This window comes from Rana temporaria, chromosome 3, assembly GCF_905171775.1.
Source record: "Rana temporaria chromosome 3, aRanTem1.1, whole genome shotgun sequence".
Classification (NCBI taxonomy): domain Eukaryota; kingdom Metazoa; phylum Chordata; class Amphibia; order Anura; family Ranidae; genus Rana; species Rana temporaria.
Genome location: NC_053491.1, coordinates 183,376,907 through 183,397,239, shown reverse-complemented (window position 1 = coordinate 183,397,239; position 20,333 = coordinate 183,376,907). Strand labels below are relative to the sequence as shown.

General features: G+C 36.8%; 1 protein-coding gene across 5 annotated transcripts in view; it reads left to right on the top strand.

Annotated features, from left to right (window-relative positions):
• The window catches only part of SYT1 (synaptotagmin 1), a 738,111-nt gene that overhangs the window by 532,122 nt on the left and 185,656 nt on the right, over positions 1-20,333 (top strand). For 4 of the 5 annotated variants that reach the window (XM_040343936.1, XM_040343935.1, XM_040343938.1 and 1 more), the window contains one exon: positions 14,333-14,473. In XM_040343936.1, the coding sequence (XP_040199870.1) occupies positions 14,333-14,473 (141 nt within the window). The remainder of the gene's footprint in view (positions 1-14,332; positions 14,474-20,333) is intronic. The other variant, XM_040343939.1, reaches the window with a different exon arrangement.

Here is a 20,333-nt window from a genome sequence, read left to right as displayed (position 1 = left end):
TATGCACTTCCAGCGCCAAGGAAATAAATTAACTGGTTCTGAGACCCAACAATTAATAAATATAAAAAATGGTAAAACCTGATATCACAACAAAGGATAAAAGATATGTGCAGAGCAGCTGTTTAAAGTATAAAATGAAAAAACATCCAATACATAAACTAAAATATAAAATATATACCAATATCTAAAATCAAAATGATCAATTGATAAAACAGCGCTATTATTGCATACGTTTTCAACCTCACATGAATAAATACATAAATAAATGATGACGCGGCAAAAAAAGTCCTAAAGTGGTAAGTGCTTCTAGGGTTAAGTGGGTAGTGCACCCTCCACCAACTCCCAATCTTCACCAACAGTGGCACTCGCCCCCTCTGGGGTTCAAACTCACCAGAAGGATGAATCAAAAAGCCTTGAAAATTAATTTATTTTCATTCAGAACTCTGTCATCACCTCAGAAAGCAGCAGGGCTTAATTCCCAAAGTTGGTTCATATGAATACACAAAAACACCAAAAATAGTGCAATACTGCTTTAATAAAATAACCCTGTATACATAACAACCCACTTCGGAACTGCATACATTTATATCACTTGGTAATGAACGTATAAGGAAGTGTGTAATCACCGCTATTCAACAATACCCGGAAGCCGTGCATGGTGATTTTATTAAAGCAGTATTGCACTATTTTTGGTGTTTTGGGGTTTTCATATGAACCAGCTTTGGGAATTAACCCTTGCTGCTTTCTGAGGTGATAACAGAGTTCTGAATGAAAAGAAATTAATTTTCAAGGCTTTTTTGATTCATCCTTCTGGTGAGTTTGAACCCCAGAGGGGGCGAGTGCAAGATTGGGAGTTGGTGAAGATTGGGAGTTGGTGGAGGGTGCACTACCCACTTAACCCAAGAAGTGCTTACCACTTTAGGACTTTTTTGCCATTTCATCAGTTATTTATTCATGTGAGGTTGGACACTTATCAAATAATAGCGCTGTTTTATCAATTGATCATTTTAGATATTAGTATATATTTTATACGTGTGTATATATATATATATATATATATATATATATATATACAAAGTAGTACTCTAACGCTTATTGATGAAAAAAGTCAGTCCATTCAATAAAATAAAGCACAAACAGCGCTGATCTTTAGGTGGCGTAATCACCACCACTATGAAAAGATAGATGAAGAACGGCAGATGAAAATTGTCCAAGGAGGAGTGTTTAAAAAGAATATAGCAACGTGCAGTCTAGGCATGTGCAAAAGGGAAAATTTTGTGTCGTTTCGTTTTAATTCGTTATTTAATTAATTTCATTAAGTTAGATTCGTTACATGTGTTAAATTCGTTTTCGGAATACGTTCATTTTCGACCGAATTTCGAAAAATACAGTCGAATTCGAAAATATTTCGACCGTTTTCGGAATTCGTTCGTTTTCGAACGAATTTCTAAAAATCCAGTCGAATTCGAAAATATTTCGACCGGATTCGAAAACAAATAGTCTCTTTTCAAATATAATTTGTTTTCGAATTCGATTCGAAAAGATTTTTTTTTTTTCGAATTACGATCGAATTTCGTCCGCGGGTTTTCGATTCGGAATCGAAAACGTTTGTTCGGATTCGGTAAATTCATTAATATTGCAATTCGGGAATTCGTATGCATCCGAATGTCCGAATAATGAAAAATTTGTCCGAATTTCGATTCGGAACTAAACGAAATGCGCATGCCTAGCGTGCACCCTCCACCAAAAATCTTCTCAATCCACCACTTGTGAACACTCGCCCTGTCGGGGTTCAAACTCACCACAATGAAATGTATGATAAGCCTTTCAGTGAATCAAACTTCATTGGCCATCAACCTCTGCAGACAGCATCTATTAAGGAGCCACTTATGATAGGGAACCTCAGGTGAGACAAGTAAAAACAAAGGAAGCCACCATAGCGTAATCCAGTTTTAATTATCATAAACCCTCAAGTCCCATCGCATCAGGCTCCCCTATACATTAAACGTGCATTCAAATCAACAAAATGAACATTTGAAAAGTCACCAGATCCAGAGACTATCGGTATCTCCTGCTCACACCGCCGATAGGATACCAGGCAGAGCGAAGCTTCCTAGTCCTGCTCAGTGGAGCGCAGGAGTCTTTCCAGTGTGTCGTGTAGCCTACGCCCTGACTAGTTTCGTCATTCGCTGACTTCTACGGAGGGCCTCTGAGCGGGACTAGGAAGCTTCGCTTTGCCTGGTATCCTATCGACGGTGTGAGCAGGAGATTCCGATACCGAAAACAAATGCACATGTCTAATAAATATATATATATATATATATATATATATATATATATATATATATATATATATATAATGTGAATATACAGCAGGTAAAATAAGTATTGAGTAAATCACGTTTCCTATCATAAGTGGCTCCTTAATAGATGCTGTCTGCAGAGGTTCATGGCCAATGAAGTTTGATTCACTGAAAGGCTTATCATACATTTCATTGTGGTGAGTTTGAACCCCGGCGGGGCGAGTGTTCACAAGTGGTGGATTGAGAAGATTTTTGGTGGAAGGTGCACGCTGCTATATTCTTTTTAAACACTCCTCCTTGGACAATTTTCATCTGCCGTTCTTCATCTATCTTTTCATGGTGGTGGTGATTACGCCACCTAAAGATCAGTGCTTTATTTTATTGAATGGACTGACTTTTTTCATCAATAAGCGTTAGAGTAATACTTTGTATATGTTGAGTGTGAAGATTTCCCTTTACTTCCAGTCCCATAGCAAAACAGGAAGTGAGAGGAAATCCCTGAAAATGTTAGGAATTACTTGGCCACCAGAACTATTGGAAGATTTCCCCAAGATTTTTTTTTTTACTTTCTTTTTCAATGGTAATAGTAAACAGGACAAATAGAGATGGTGAACTTCCTTAATGGGGGCACAGACATAAAAAAAAATTGACATGGGCTCTAATCCCTCTCCACTCTGTCCAAAAAAAAAAAGTTTTGCCTTTATATACTTTAAATATATGCAAAATAGCTATTACCTGGGATTTATGCTGTACCAGAGGTACAAGGTTCATGTTAAATGCAGAGGATCATTTGACAGAAAAACACCTTGCATGAAGGAAGTCAACAAGGCAGTATTTTGTCAGTTTCCTTTAAAGATGCACTCCACAAAAAAGACAACATTATTTTCCATTTAAACAGTTATAAAGCAAATTGCTTACTCAGTTAAAAGTACTTAATTCGTGAATCGTAAGTTCTAATTATTTGCTTTGCTGAAATCAAACTTATTAAAGTGGAGGTTCACCCCAAAAACTTTTTTTTAACATTAGATTGAGGCTCATTTTGTCAAGGGGAATCGGGTGTTTTTTTTACAATCGAAGCAGTACTTACCGTTTTAGAGATGCATCTTCTCCACTGCTTCCGGGTATGGGCGGCAGAGAAGATCGCTCTCTAAAACGGTAAGTGCTGCTTCGATTTTAAAAAAACTACCCGATTCCCCTTGACAAAATGAGCATCAATCTTATGTTAAAAAATTATTTTCGGGTGAACTCCCGCTTTAAATTTAAATTGACTGCTATAGGTTTTTGTAGTCAGGAAAATACACTAAAAGGAATGAAGTATGAGGTAAATACATGTGATGCTATTTATTATATTAATTCCATGTTTTATTTTACAGGTCTTTATTTTTATGAGTAGCCTTTTAAGAGTTAGATCTGGTTAACATCAGTGCAGTGCACTATTTTGCACATTTTATGCATGTTTTTAGGTGTACTGCCATTAAACTTTATTAGAAAGCGTGTTTTGTGAAAGCACATGAAAGATGCAGCATGTAGGGCTTGGATGTGATTTTATGAAAATGCCCATTATTACACACGGCTCTCCCCGTTCTTCAGCTCCGGGGGGCGATCGCGACAGAGCGGCTAAAAACAAATAGCCGTGCCGTCGTCCCGGATCGCTCCCCGAGCGGACCCGACCTCCGCATGTACCGGGGGGGTACCGATCGAACCCCCCACCCACGTCTAGCAGAGGACGTACAGGTACGTACATGTGCCTGTCCGTGACATTCTGCTGACGTATATGTACATGAGGAGGTCGGGAAGTGGTTAAATGGCAGCACACCTAAAAACTAATGTGAACGGGGTCCTAAGAACTTGTGACTTTTTCTGTTTTATAATCTTTTTTTCTTTGTTAAAATTTGGTTTAAAGGATAATTCTTCCCAGTGTATAATTTAGTTTAGGCTTATTTGGTAATGCCAATAGTAAACTGTGGCCGTTGATATTAACCAAGCATAAGTTAATGCATTTTTTTCATAAGCGTTGCTGTTTTTACAGCCTTTTTGTGTATTTCTGTTAGAGTAATAACTAGCATAATATGATTTTAGGTAACCATGCCACATCTGCTGGCTTCAGTAGTTTCATTTGGCTACTATTGCCAATTTCTTACTAAAGCAGAATACAGTTTCCTTAAACTGGCCATACATGCTGAGATAAAAGCAAGCAGATCACTGATAGAAAATTATTTGCTGTAATCCCCAATTTTGCGGATGTGAAAATCATTTATATCAGGTCAGAGGAGTGGCCAAGTCATTAGTAAACAGGAAAACTTCTTAGCAGTCTTAGTTTGTGTCACACTGTACTAAATTATACATTATTTATCTTCACTTTTGAATGAACTAAATGTTGCTTAACCATGAGTTCTTCATTTGTATTGCAAATAGGTAGAAGTTCTAATAGACAGCAGAAATAAGAAAGGAACAAATACACAAAGGGAAAAATCATCAAAGAAGGCTAAATGCCATTGTATTAATAAATTAACATTGGTGGGAATTATCTTTTAAAAATTAGTATTCAAGTTTTTTATTCCAGCTCAAAACAAGGTGTATTATTTTGTGAAATATTATGCAGTTTCTTAGGGAACTGACATTTTACTTTGTTTAACAGCATAATTGTTCCTTACAGAGATACAGTTGAGAAAACAATGATCTAAATATTTTTTTAAAGCTGCTAGTGACCCCCTTGGCTTCCTAAATTTATTGGGGATCCTGGCACTTCCCTTTCATTCCTAGGTTCGCAAGCTGGGCTAGAAGACATGTGGCTGGTGCCCATGTAGTATGAATGAAACAACAGAGGTCCTGCATTTCATTGACTGTAATGTCTAAACACAACCTATAACCCATCAGACACTAGGGTCCTGATGTTCGAGTTATGTGGCGTTTGCGGCAAATTTGAGTGAAGCGGAATGCCCCATAATGCACTAATTAGAGGCAGGTTAATTAGTGGCATGCAGGTAATATATGTATATATACAGTATATATATATATATATATATATATATATATATATATATATATATATATATATATATATATATATATATATATATATATATATAATAAAATTATCAGAGGCACTACGTGTCACTGGTCCCAGCGCTCAAATGGTAAAAAATCAAACGCACTGTAGCTACTATTATATATGTATATACGTTAAATATTGAAAAAGTATGTTTGGACTAAGGTCAAAACATTAACAGCGCTAAAAGAAATCAATATAACATTTCAGTGCTAAATAATTACATGCAATGGGTTGAAATGTGTTTCCCATACCACATACAAAAACGTACCAACAGATATCAGCAAAGTTCATGCTTAAATATATGCAAAGGGTGGCATGCAGCGGGCTATATATATCAAACACCCATCCAGTGAAATGATGGTAAAAGTTTGTGCAAATAATCCTAAATGGTGTGCCAGGTTGTATCCATAGAGATCTTATATCCTGAGCATACACTGCTTGAATACCGCCACCGATCCACCTCATGAGCACCCCTTTGTGAATTATCACCAGAGAGGTGTGTGTAAAACGAGCCTGTAAACTCCTCTTATTCAGACTACACCTGAAGCCTTTGGACTAGACCATCAACACTCTTTGCCTTGAACCAATCAGCATAGCAGGTATAACATGAAAAGATATGAAGGAATGCTTTGCATAGTGTAATACTTTATTATAAACATCAAAACCCCTGCTTACATGATATGTCAAAAAGCCTATCTCACCACCGACTGAAGTTCCGAAAAACCTATACTTTTTTAATATATATATATACATATACAGTGCAGGGCATGTGTGTGTATATATATATATATATATATATATATATATATATATATATATATATATATATATATATGTGTGTATATATATACTGCACTTTTTGATTTTTCATGTTCGTGTCCCATAGACTTTAATAGGGTTTGCATGTTCGCACAAATTTTTGGCCTGTTCTGGTGCGAACCGAACCGGGGGGTGTTTAGCCCATCCCTAACTGACAGTATCAGATCTTCCTGATTGGCTGAATTTTTAGAGTGTTTGATGTCGTAATGACTCATTAAATGTAGTAAACTGCAGGTCCCTGAAAACAAGGAATTAATGTATGCACCATTTCTTTAAAACACAATATTATTTATTTAATGTTTTACATACAGTACTGTAATCTATGTTACTGTAATGTGTTTGTTTACCTTTTTAAATTTGGCGCCGTTCTCCGCCCCTGTGCATCGTAACGTCGCAGGGAACGGAGATCGGCGGCACACAGAGGCACTGTGTGAATCGAGCGAGCACCCGCTCGCTCACACAGCACGGTGGCATCGCTGGATCCAGGGACAAGGTAAGTAAACCATGCCTGTGGATTCAGCGAGGCAAGCCCGAGTCTGACTTGGGGTTACCGATCACAGCACAAAAATGTAACCCCGATTCAGACTCGGGAATACCGCCAGGGGGGTTAAACCAGCTCTCTTGGCAGCAGGAGGTCAGAACGCCAGTAGTTACACTTTTCCATATGTGCCACAATAGGACACCAAGCTAGCACCACAGAAACACAGGAGACAGGCTTTGCTTTTGGTATGTAATTTATGAAAATTCACCCAACAATTTAAATGGTTACTAAAACCGTTTATAGCTGTTTTATTGAAACGGTACTGGGACATACACAACGGATAGTGCAATACAATATGGAATCTGCGCATCCACACAAATCAGTTCAGGATTCATCCTAATGCTGCTAATATTTATTTAGTTGGCTCAAACTCTTTAACACAGCTTGCACCACACAAAATAAACATTGAGGGCCATATTCTGAAAGGACTTACGGCGGCGCAGCGCCATGTACGCCGTCGTAAGTCCTAATCCAACCCGTCGTATCTATGCGCCTGATTCTTAGAATCAGTTACACATAGATCCGACAGGCGTAAGTCTCTTACGCCGTCGGATCTTAACTGCATTTTTTTTTGACCGCTAGGTGGCGCTTCCGTCGAATTCCGCATTGAGTATGCAAATTAGCTAGATACACGAATTCCCGAACGTACGCGCGGCCGACGCAGTAAAGTTACGACGTTTACGTTAGGCTTTTCCTGGCGTATAGTTGCCCCTGCTATATGAGGCATAAGTGCGGCGTAACAATGTTAAGTATGGCCGTCGTTCCCGCGTCGAAATTTGAAAAAGTTACGTCGTTTGCGTAAGTCGTCCGTGAATGGGGCTGGACGTCATTTACGTTCACGTCGAAACCAATGACGTCCTTGTGGCGTACTTTGGAGCAATGCACGCTGGGAAATTTCACGGATGGCGCATGCGCCGTTCCGCAAAAACGTCAATCACGTCGGGTCACAGTAGTTTCTCATAAAACATGCCCCCCTGATCCAAATTTGAATTAGGCGGCCGATTTACGATACGCTACCGCAACTTACGGAGCAAGTGCTTTGAGACTACTGCTCTTGCCCGTCTAAGTTGCGGAGGCGTAACGTAAATCGGATACGTTACACCGCCGCAGAAATACGCCGCTGACTGAGAATCTGGCCCTGAATGAACATTAACCAAGTCCTACAATTTGCAATCCCAGATAAACTTGCAAGTGGTTTGAGTTCTTGGACTATTTTACCATGCAGATGGATCGAGAGCAGACAGCACCTTTTTTACATTTCTACAAAATCTGTAAATATAAAATCTGTATTATCATGTTGTCTAACTGTATATTTAGAACCATAACTGATCCAAAGTAAATATACATATAGACAATAATTTTTTTGCTGTTTGATAGATACAATTGAATATTGTTATAACCCTAGTTAAAATCGACATTTTTCATGTAAATGGTCTACATTGTATTGCTGTGTTACTAACAATGTGTATTGTAAATGCTTACTTGTGTTTTTGTTTCTTTTTCTTTTTTTTTTTGCAATATGTCAGTTTTGTACAATGTATTATCTTTATTGCTAATTGGAAAAATGACCTATTTGTTTGAGATTGAATGTCTTTGAAGGCAAATAAGATATTTGTTAAGAAAGAAAGAAATTTGCATATTAACTCAATATGAGATCTTTTCCATGACTGTACTATTCAAAAAGTCATCTTATTTACAGGCACAATTCTTTGTGGTTACTGCTGTGTAGATGAGATTCAGTCTTATGGCAGGTCAATGGTCATTTCATAATGGATTTACAGAAATGTTTTAGTGGTAAGGACCTTTCTTTAAGGGTGCAATTAATATTAAAACTACAAAGTCATTCCCAATTAAAGAAGACTGGGTCCATTCTACATACCCAATGCTTTTTACTTTTGTTTTATTGTGCTTAAAAATATCAGATAAAACCAAAAAAATCACTTTGAAGTACAGGTTACATTTATATGAATCTTTTAATTAAGCACAGTTAGCTTATATGAATAATATGACTGCACAATATATACACTTTATGCCATCTCTTGTTATGTGAATTCATTTTAAAAGGAAAAGAATAATCTGATATAGCATATAATCCAGATGGTCATAAGCACCTAGGGTATGGAGAGTACCCTGTCCCATGGATCAGAAAGTAAAGGGTCCAAGCACATTCACCTCCCACCAATTATCAGCTGAATTGACCATACCCTTTTCCTTCATTCTATTTTGCCAATGATAATATTTCACTTAAACTGTTATTAAGATTATTATAGAAATGTGTTTATATACATTATTATGGCAATACAATACAGCACTTCCCCCAGTTTCCATCTGATTTATTGTTATCTTTTATTTGGGAAAGAGGTCCTTGTTTAGGTCATGTATAGGAAGGTTTTGGTGGCTCTCATACAATGGTCCATGAAAAGGGTATTTAAAGACATGACACAAACAATCACAGGGTCAGAAGGGTGTGCTAAAGGGATGGTATATTGTTTTATTATGCTTTATTGGGCACCCTCTTAATGCCATTTATTCTATATTTATAATTCCAAATTACGGGGGTTTCACAATCTGCTTGGTTTCTGATTGTTCTTTTCTATCATAGCATAACAACTTTTTTGAAAGTATCCCCATTACAGCCAAAATTATTAAATTTGAACCAGAATTGTGCTTTGGTAGTTATTAAAACCCAGACCAAAATGTGTATTTATGAAGACCAATAAACAGCTTGTAATATGACCAGTTTATGGCGGCCATTTATGAAAAAGCTACATTAAGAAGATTTGCAGATCCTGGCTAAGGTGTTTTTGCATTTCTTTTTAGTTTACCTGCTTTGTGTCAATGTGTTTGAGCTGGTTATTTATTTTGCTAAATGTATTACACCCCCCCACAAATGCCTAGCATGGAAATTTTAAATCTTTTGTTATCAGCTAGTGATTTTTGGAAAATTAGGGTGGCAGTGTGTGTAATATGATTTCCCCATTCTCTCCACATAATTTTCGGTTATTAGACCTCATTATCACAATGAGCAGTAGCAGCTACTGTGGCAAACAGGAATTAATCCAGGGGACATTTGAAGTTCTTCCTGTAGAACAGCATTGACCTACATGGCAATTTTCCCTGTAAATAAAATGAAGTGCTAATGAGATGCATATCTAATGGTCATTTCTCCATGGCTCTTACAATGGTTATGTGTGGCTGTCTTAATTTGATTTCTTCCTTCTGTGTCCTCCCTCTCTGTGTTGTATCTCATGACTGTTCTGGATTGTCAATTGCGGTAGGTTTTTTTTTTCCTGTTTGGATAAACCATAGACAGTGAAAACATTTTGTGATTAGTTGTCTTGACAGCTGGGGCTTCTCAATTGAGATTAATCCACTGCTTAACACTGCTTAATACATCAAGAGGCTGAACTAAATTGATTTCATTCAAACAAAGTTATCCCCACAAATGCAAACAGAATTGCATTAGAAGGCTAAAATTGTGTAATTGCTGCAAATAATTAACATTTATGATATAAAGGGTACAAATCAATCATGTAGCCCATGTTACATTTCTCCCTAATATTATTTGATTTAAGGCCTGCTATTTATATTACTTAAAATGATTACAACTGCTTAAGGTCATAGATAGATAGATAGATAGATAGATAGATAGATAGATAGATAGATAGATAGATAGATAGATAGACAGATGTAATCATATATACATGTTCTTTTTTGTGTACAAATAAAACAATATTTCAAGCAAAACAGAGCAAAGTAGGCCTGTGTTATATTTTGTAATAAATAAATATTGTACTAAGATGATCTGAAGCATACCATGGTTATTATGTTATTATAAATTTGAAATACGCCCCCACACATACAATATCTAATACAGGGGTCCTCAAACTACGGCCCTCCAGCTGTTGTAGAACTACACGTCCCATGAGGCATTCTAACACACTGACATTCACAGACATGACTGGGCATGATGGGAATTGTAGTTCCTGAACAACTGGAGGGCCGTAGTTTGAAGACCCATGATCTAATAAATAAAGTCCTACACATAAGAAGTTTTTTATATCTAAGCTATCCTCTTCTGCATTGAAATGTTAGTATGAATACCATATACTTGCTCCTAAGTAATAGCCTATGAATCTCTGCCCTTTATTTCACAACCTTCAATCATAACAGTATGGAAGCTATTACAAAGACTGTATAGTCAAAACATACATATAGATCAAGTATATATACATCTTATGAAAAGGTATACCTATCACACAGAAGGGCAATGTACGTTCCTAAATGTGGCATAAAACATAAAGGTTGCATAGTTGCCATCTTCAGTAAAGTATGGATTTAGAAGAATAACATGGACCTTAAGATCCAAATACTAGAAATAATACCCTCATGTTTACAAGGTAGTTTAGAGGTACTGTATTGTGTAACTTTACTTTGTACCTATAGCAGACCCATTACTGCTGCTCTCACAAGGAACCAACAACAAACTGTATACTAGGACAATTGTGTGAATTGAGAACTTTGCCTTTGGCACACCTATGAGAGAGAAAACTGAAAGCAGATTCTAGAATTGGTCTTTGTAGTAGGAAAATAAAGTTGTTCTGCTAATACACACAGTAAAAGACTTACGTCGGCCATACACATTTCAAATCTCAGCCAGTTCAGCAGGAACAGGCCAAGATGCAAACCATTGATGGGCAGGCTGAATGTACCAAGTTGATTGATTTATCAACTTGGGTACAACCAGACTGCCAATTTTTCTTGCGATTATCGCTAGCAGCTGCTATAGCCACTAGTAATAATCACTGTCTTCTCCCAGCGGGGACAGCTTACCCTGCCCACCCCTCCACCTGGAGAAGAAAATGGCCTAGCTGGAGGGATTCCTGCATCAACACTGTGTTGATGAAGTGGATCATGCAAATCGTGATTGCAGGAAATAAATATGCACTGTCTATGGCCTGCCTAACTGGACATCATTTATAAATAGTGCAAACTCATTATCGAATCTATATTTGCATACCAAATTAGGCAAAGTAATATTGGCAACCACTCAAATTATGTCTAGCAAAACTAAGGCACACGTAGGCAGGGTAGTTTACAGAATACACTACAAAAAAAATTCCAGCACATTTACCAGTTTGTCAGCGCAAAAGTCTTAATTAACATTTAGCTTTAAAAACTAACGTTTTTGCTAAATGAATTTGCAAACAATGGGACATATATAGAGGACACACCAGAATCCCAGACTCATTCAAAGACAGCTAAGCTCCAGTGTGTATTAGCATTAAATTCAACAGGTGAATTTATACCAAGAAAAAGTAAGGTGCACATGGACAAGAAAGTTTATAGAACAATAAAGTTTTTATTGTATTATTTACTGAAGGAAGACCATTCCAATGCATTCCCAGTCATAGGTACTTAAAACAGCTACATTCCTGGCATGCCAGGATTGCCAACTGTCACATTTACTTGTGTTCTCATTCAAAATATTAAAGCATCAAATTTTTCTTGTCATAAGTGATAACATGTGCAGCACCATGGCAGTTGCAAGGTCCAAGGTGGCAGCTTCCTTGGCTGAAAAGGATAGGATATAGGATGGTTTACATCTGCTTAAATCCTTAGGCCTCGTACACACGACCGAGTTTCTCGGCAAAAACCAGCAAGAAACTTGCTGGCAGATATTTTTTTGCCGAGGAAACCGGTCGTGTGTACATTTTCGTCAAGGAAACTGTCGAGAAACTCGACGAGCCAAAAGGAGAGCATGTTCTCTATTTCCTTGACGGGAATGGAGAAAATTGGCTTGTCGAGTTTCTCGATGGCTTCACAAGGAACTCGACGAGCAAAACAATGTGTTTCGCCCGTCGAGTTTCTCGGTCGTGTGTACGAGGCCTCACACTTTTTATTGAGTAACCCAGTCAGTTTGTGGGGGGTCCTATAGGAAAGTATTAAGACACTGCAGACCTCTGTAAAAGCTGTAAAAATGCTATACAGTAACATAGAAGATCTTAAACATGCTGTTGGAGGCTTAGATCAATGTAGAAAAAAACTGCTTTGTGAACTATTCATTGAAATTTTTGTTGAGGACCAAATGGTTTCTGAGTGATTTGAATGCCTGTGCTGTAAAACCTTAGTTTTTCCCGAAAAGACTAAAACATGGCAATAAAAAAAAGCATTTAACATTCTGGCAGTTGTAGGACAGTGTCCTGCCAGATATATTCCTTAGTTAACATTTATCATGAACTTTTTTTGCTGTCGTTTCATTTGCTGAATAGCTTCTTGGCAAATATCACTAGCTCTAAAGCCAAATCATGTTGTGTATTCCAGTAAAAAAAATATTATGCTAAAATGAGCTCCTCTTATCAGACAATCAATAGAATAGATTTAATACACTGTGTGTTATGCAAATGCTTGACTTGGTGCTCATTATGTAGATATGCCAAAGCCTTAGATGAAATCTGCTGAAGGTCGTTTTAGACAGGTCTGTGCACCACATAAATATGAACACAATCTGTTGACTAAACCTGTGGTCAACAGTTATTTTATTTCTGGCCATCACAGAACAGATATATAAATAGCAGTTTATTCAATTGTTTAGGGTCCACAGTGGCCTGGGGCAATAAAGTAATAGTTTGACAAGGGGTTTATTGAAAAGGAAAATTACTTAAAAAGGAGGTATTTAAAACCACATTATGATTACTTTTGGACATCTTTATGTATACTTTGTATAAATGGCTAAATTTTTGCACTCACAGTTGGATAGCTGAAAATATAAATAATATAAATATCTCACGACTAAATGATGGAAGACAAAAACATAAGGATTATAAAAATTGTCCCGATCTACACTGGGTAGTGACATTTATTTTCAAATGTTATTATAATGCAGCAAGCAAGAACACATAAGCCTCCCATTACTAGTTGAAAATGTAAAACTTAATCTCAAACATACTAAATTGCAAACTGAATACTTAATTACCAAAACAAAAATGCCTGACATATTTACTGAAATATTATGACTATGATTAATTTAGATCAGCCTGGCTTTTCCTAAAGAATTAACCAATTAGAGTAGACACACCTTTATTCCATGAGCTTCCATTCTATATAATAGCATGTTGTATTTCTGCGCTGCATATGTATCCATGGTTGGCACTTCCATACTGACAAATATGATACAGGCACGAGAAGCTGGCAGCTAAACATTTTTGAATGAGGCCTGACATTTTGCATGCAGTAATGTTATAAATTTGCTATGTTACTTTGCAATGAGATTTTTCTTGTCATAACTCTATCAGCATGTTCACAAAGCCTTAATAAAGTATGTTAAATCTCTTATACTTTACAAAATATTACATACATTATTAGATATTATTTTTATCTGCCTGCTTTAAAAAAAAAATACAGTATATATATATATATATATATATATATATATATATATATATATATATATATATATATATATATATATATATATATATATATATATATATAGCTGCTTGCTGAGCATATACAGTATTTAAATTGACAGATACAAAAATTAGAATTTTGCTACTTTGAGTTAAATAATGTTATATTTTTTAGGAAGCTTAGTAATGTCATGCATTATCTTGCCAGGCTTTGAAGGATGATGATGATGATGACGATGATGATGCTGAGACAGGTTTAACTGATGGAGAAGACAAGGAAAAACCAAAAGAAGACGAAAAGCTTGGAAAGCTTCAGTATTCATTGGACTATGACTTCCAGAATAACCAGGTTAGACCCATGTCTTAAATTATATATCATACTGTACGTTTTTTAAAGGTCATTACTCCCATGAGATGCTGCAAAAAGTCAACATATTACACACAGTCCCTATGCAAAGAAAAAGATGAATTTGAAGAAATGTATGATCTCGCTCTTAAGACACATTTGTCTTTGTCAAGAAACTACAGTTAGCTGGTAGTATGTTGTGTCTGTCTATCATAACTAATGATCAAAACACACTCACAAAAGGGGAGCTTGTGCAAAAGTATTAAAGTCAAAAGCTGCTGTCTCTGGAGCCCTGTCGAATTTCCCTGCTTTGGCTGTGAGCAGGGGGAGAAGTGCCCAGGCAGGAGGGATCAGATGAGGAAACCGGGACACATTTCCTTTAAAGGCATTATGGGGTTTATTTACTTAAGGCAAATAGGTAATTCACTTTTCAAGGGAAGTTGCATTTTGCAAGGGAATTTTATTCAGAATTAAGCGAATGTAGTGAAATTTCACTTTGCAAGAATACCTAATCATGTGTGAAAAAAAATTGCATTTTTGCTTGCACTTGATTGGATCATAGATGTCTGCAGAGCTTTTCATAATTCACTAAGCCCTGGGGAAAATTCCCTTGCAAAGCCAACAGTTAATTCACAAATAGTCTCAGCTGAGTCTGATTTATGTATAAAGGGTCTCAGATGATCAGTTGTGAAAACCAGAATACATTATTTTTAAGGATACCAAGCATCAACTGAATCTGTGCTAACATTTACCAAAACATTGCACTATAGTAAGTCCAAAATATGATATAACTGCAAAGTGAAGTGAACTTTTTTCTATACAAATTTCAGATATAACATATTAGACAAATACCTAGTTATATGTATCTATTGATTTAAAACATTATCACTAACACTGTTCCATTAGACAACACACATTACTTTTTGATGGTTTAGTGTTATTGTTTCTAAATGCATTTGTGGTTATTTGAAAGACAGGAAAACAGCCTGTAATTTTGATTTAACATGAGTACATTTCAAATGAACCAAATCTAGGAGCCTGCAGATGAAAGAGACCTCATCTTAATGTTCTGTGCCAATGCAGGAGCACAATTTCTGTTCCCTTTCATTGTGACTGACCACTCAATACTCAGAGAATATCATTAAATCGATGGGGGACTTTATAAACCTCAAACAGCTTATTCCTGCCAAAGAATAATATGTGGAAGAAATTGGTCCTTAGAAACACATTTCACTTTCTCTGCAGATGGAAACAAACTTGTGAACTTTATTGAAAGAAAGCAGTTGTTCTGGTTCTTGTTGCTACAAAGTCAAATAAAAAGTCATTAAACTTCCCTACTGGGTAAAGTGTTCGCAGAACAATTGAACTGTATTTAAGAGCTGTATTGTAAATATACAGGCTTGTGCTGGTAATACACTGAAACAGTTTCTGTGACCCTGGGTTTTAAATGGGAGATGCAATAGTATTGAATATACACATATAACTGCAGGAAAAGGCAGACATGAGGTTTGGGTGATGGATCTCTACAAGCCTTTTGTGTGAGTAAGAAGGTCTATTTATTCTGACTATTTACTGTAGGTACTCTGGGCTACCAAACCTGTCTGCCTACAGAAAATCCTGTGTAATACAATACAAATTTTTGCATTATTACCATGTTGTACTTCAAGTTATAGCTACAAACAATAATGAAGTTATTTATATCTGCAGAAGAGACCCTTTGCACAGTAAGATCTGCTATGCACTATTCACATAATAAAGTGGCAGAAGAAAAAAAATCATATTGTCTGATAGCATATATTTAATTGTATGATTACATCTGTTTTCCTCTTAGGCTGAATTTTGTAGTTCTAGTCATCATGTTTGTATATGTTTATTAATTTATAGTGTCATCATACGCCATGGCACCTTACAGTTGGAAATAAGTCACCACACCGGTCACAGTTTGCGTATGACACGCTTTCCACTTGCTTTTGATGCCTTTCTGTTAATGAACCAAGTCACATTTAAACAGACACACACCAGAGAGCAAAGACCTATTAACATACAATTATGTTTTAGGACTGTGGGTGCAAACTTGTAAAACAAGCAAAATATCTCAGATTTTCTAAAGGAGAATAGCATGTTCACTTCAAAAATGAAATTTCCACTTAGCTTTGTGAATGTGAAGAAGCTGTGAATGCAAAAATACCCTTTTTTGTTTAAAATGGATTTGCAAAGTGAACATGCTCAATTGCGTTAGTAAATAAGGGTCAATGTATACAACCATAGAGAGGACACAACGAATGGTTGAACATAGTATCCTGATGGAAAACAAAACCCCAGCACAGCCACACAGCAGTGTTTATCAAACCACCCAAATTTCTGAGATTAAAAAAGAGGGATGCCTTGAGTACAAAGTACTGTAGGTAGGCAAAGAAAGGGGTCTGTTAATCCTACAAGTCCTTTTTACTAGCCCTTTTAATTTATACGGACTTTTCAAAATAACAAATAATGCAATAATTGAGAAGTCTGATGAAAGATTTAGTATGGTATACCAATTTGGTAGTTAAATAGTGCATTTTTATAGAGGTCTCTAGATCAGACAAAAGAGAGACAACAGAGAAAGAAAGAGGAAAATAAGAATGTGGTTCCCAAAAAGGACAGTCCTGTAAAATAAAGGGCATGTGGGAGCTGTGGTGTTTATGGCTAACTCTGATAAAATTCTGACCACCAAGACCTTAAAATATGTTGCTAGTTTTATATGAATAGGGGTCTGTTTAAAAGGATTGGATCTTGGGTGAAAGTTGTGAAGATTGTGGGTAAAAAATTTGGAGTTTTATACTGTAGGCCTGTAATTCTTAGGAATAACTAACTTAAATCTGACAAAACCAGAGTCTAATAGGCATCCCGGGTATGACATTTTTTTAAAAACAAAATTGTAAATTATAATTTAATAAATAATTATAAATAATTATAACAAATAATAATATAATTCTAATAAAAAATATATGTAATCAACTCAAAATCACTGAAATTTGCTCAGTTGCAGAATTGTTGCTGTCATTATTTTTTTTTTTATGACGAATTTCCCCACAAATCGCTATTGCACAATTCTGCAGGTGATTATAATTTATTATCGCTGTTTTCTAGCTGATCTAAAACCATTTTTGACATAAAGGGACACTTTTGGTTGCTATGGACAATCTACAGTTTGCAGGGAGAAAGAACAGTTTTTATTATATAAAAGTACATGTAGGACACTGGGCAGACCACTAGGGACAAGGGGGGTGTTTTTTTTTTACATACAGTACTCTAATCTATAAGATTACAGTATACTGTATGTATAGTGTTTGTTTACGTTTTTGAATTTGTGCCGATCTCTGCCCCCCGTGCGTCGTAACGTCACAGGGAACGGAGATCGGCGGCACAGGAGGACACTGTGTGAATCGAGCGAGGTCCCGCTCGCTCACACAGCGCAGTGGCATCGCTGGATCCAGGAGAAGGTAAGCCAGCGCTCGCTGCAGGCTCTGCACATCTACCCCGAGCGTGACTCGGGGTTACCGATTTTGGCCAAAAAAATCAACCCCGAGTCACGCTCTGGGATACTGCCAGGAGGGTTAATAGACCATATAATGTATTTTCTATATTTCTTATCATTTTTAAGAGTTATGTATTTTTACAAATCAATTCTGAAAGAAGCCCAGACAACAATACCATTCACTACATTTGTTTTGTAGTTAAAGGGGTTGTAAAGGTAAAAGAAGTTTCCCTAAATAGCTTCCTCTACCTTAGTGCAGTCTTCCTTCACTTACCTCATCCTTTGATTTTGCTTTTAAATGTCCTTATTTCTTCTGAGAAATCCTCACTTCCTGTTCTTCTGTCTGTAATACCGCGTACAGACGATAATTTTTTGGCTTGTAAAAAATGCAGTTTTTAAAAAATGTCATTTAAAACGATCGTGTGTGGGCTTCACGTCATTTTTCGGGTTCTGAAAAACAACAAAAAAAAATTCCAACATGCTCCATTTTTTAACAACGTTTTAAACTATGTTGTTTTTCGGGTTGTAAAAAATGATCGTGTGTGGGCTTAAACGACGTGAAAAACCCACGCATGCTCAGAAGCAAGTTATGAGACGGGAGCGCTCTTTCTGGTAAAACTACCATTCGTAATGGAGTAAGCACATTCATCACGCTGTAACAGACAGAAAAGCGCAAATCATCTTTTACTAACAGAAAATCAGCTAAAGCAGCCCAAAGGGTGGCGTCATACGAATGAAACTTCCCCTTTATAGTGCCGTTGTACATGTTGTACGTCACCGCGCTTTGCTAGAGCATTTTTTATTTAACGATTGTGTGTGGGCAACGTCGTTTTAATGATGAAGTTGGAAAAAATGTTGTTGTTTTTTTAGAGGCTGAAAAACGTTGTTTTTTTACAAGCCGAAAAATGATCGTGTGTACGCGGCATACCTCCACACAGTGATGCAAGGCTTTCTTCCTGGTGTGGAGTGTCGTGCTCGCCCCCTCCTTTGAGGGGGGAGGGGGTGAGCAGGAGAGTCAGGATGCCCACTAACACACAGCTCCTTTCTCTATCTGCAAAGTAGAGACCATCCTGACTCTCCTGCTCGCCCCCTCAAGGGAGGGGGCGAGCACGACACTCCACACCAGGGAGAACGCCTATCATTAATGTGTGGAGTTACAGATAGAAGAACAGGAAGTGAGGATTTCTCAGAAGAAATAAGGACATTTAAAAGCAAAATTAAAGGATGAGGTAAATGAAGGAGGACTGCACTAAAGTAAAGGAAGCTATTTAAGGGAAAAAAAATGTACCTTTACAACCCCTTTAACTATTCTCTGTAAACGAAGCATTTAAACGTATATTCTCGCACTAAAATAACTGCTTAGACTACGTATTATTTGTTGTACCCGCTAACAATTTTCAACAATGATGAATAGTTAGTTGACCAGTTATATAATAGGAATATGAAACCAATATGAATCATTGCATGACAAACCTATAAAATAAGTAGACTGCTGCAATGTGCGGCGACCCAGTGATTCAGGTTGTTAGAAGCCTTATTGTCATTCACCTTGCGCAGAGCATTGCACTGGGCTTCAAAGGGAGGCATGACCAAAGAACTCTGTAGGAGCATGATAGCTTATTTCAAGCAAATATTTCAGAAGAGGAAGTGAATTATTTTTCCACTCCACTGGGTAAAAATCATAGACTCGTTTTCTGCCTTTCATGTAAAGTTATAGCTGTTGTTTGGGTCTCAAATAATAATAGCATCAGAATAAAATAAATTACATTAAATTATGATTTCCATTTTCTACCTCAGTTTAGAATATTACATAGCAATTCTCCCAACTTTGAACTTTGCTCTTGACATATACTATGTATACGGCCATCGAAACCTAGAAGTGATAAAAGTCTGATGGACCGTTTTCATCAGACGAACCGATCGTGTGGGACCCATCGTTTTTTTTTCCCCATCGGTGGAAAAACTTAGAACCTGTTTTAAAATTATCTGATGGTTAAAAAAACGATAGAAAAAAATGATCGTCTGAGGGGAAATCCATTGGTTAAAAATCAAAGCATGCTCAGAATCAAGTTGGAAGCATTGAACTTCATTTTTCTCAGCACGTCGTTGTGTTTTACGTCACCGCGTTCTGACACGATCGGTTCATCCAATGAAAACGGTCTGATGGCTTTTTTCATCAGATATCCGATGAAGCTGACTTTCATCAGTCTTGCCTACACACCATCAGTTAAAAAACCGATCGTGTCAGAACGCGGTGACGTAAAACACAACGACGTGCTGAGAAAAATGAAGTTCAATGCTTCCAACTTGATTCTGATCATGCTTTGATTTTTAACCAATGGATTT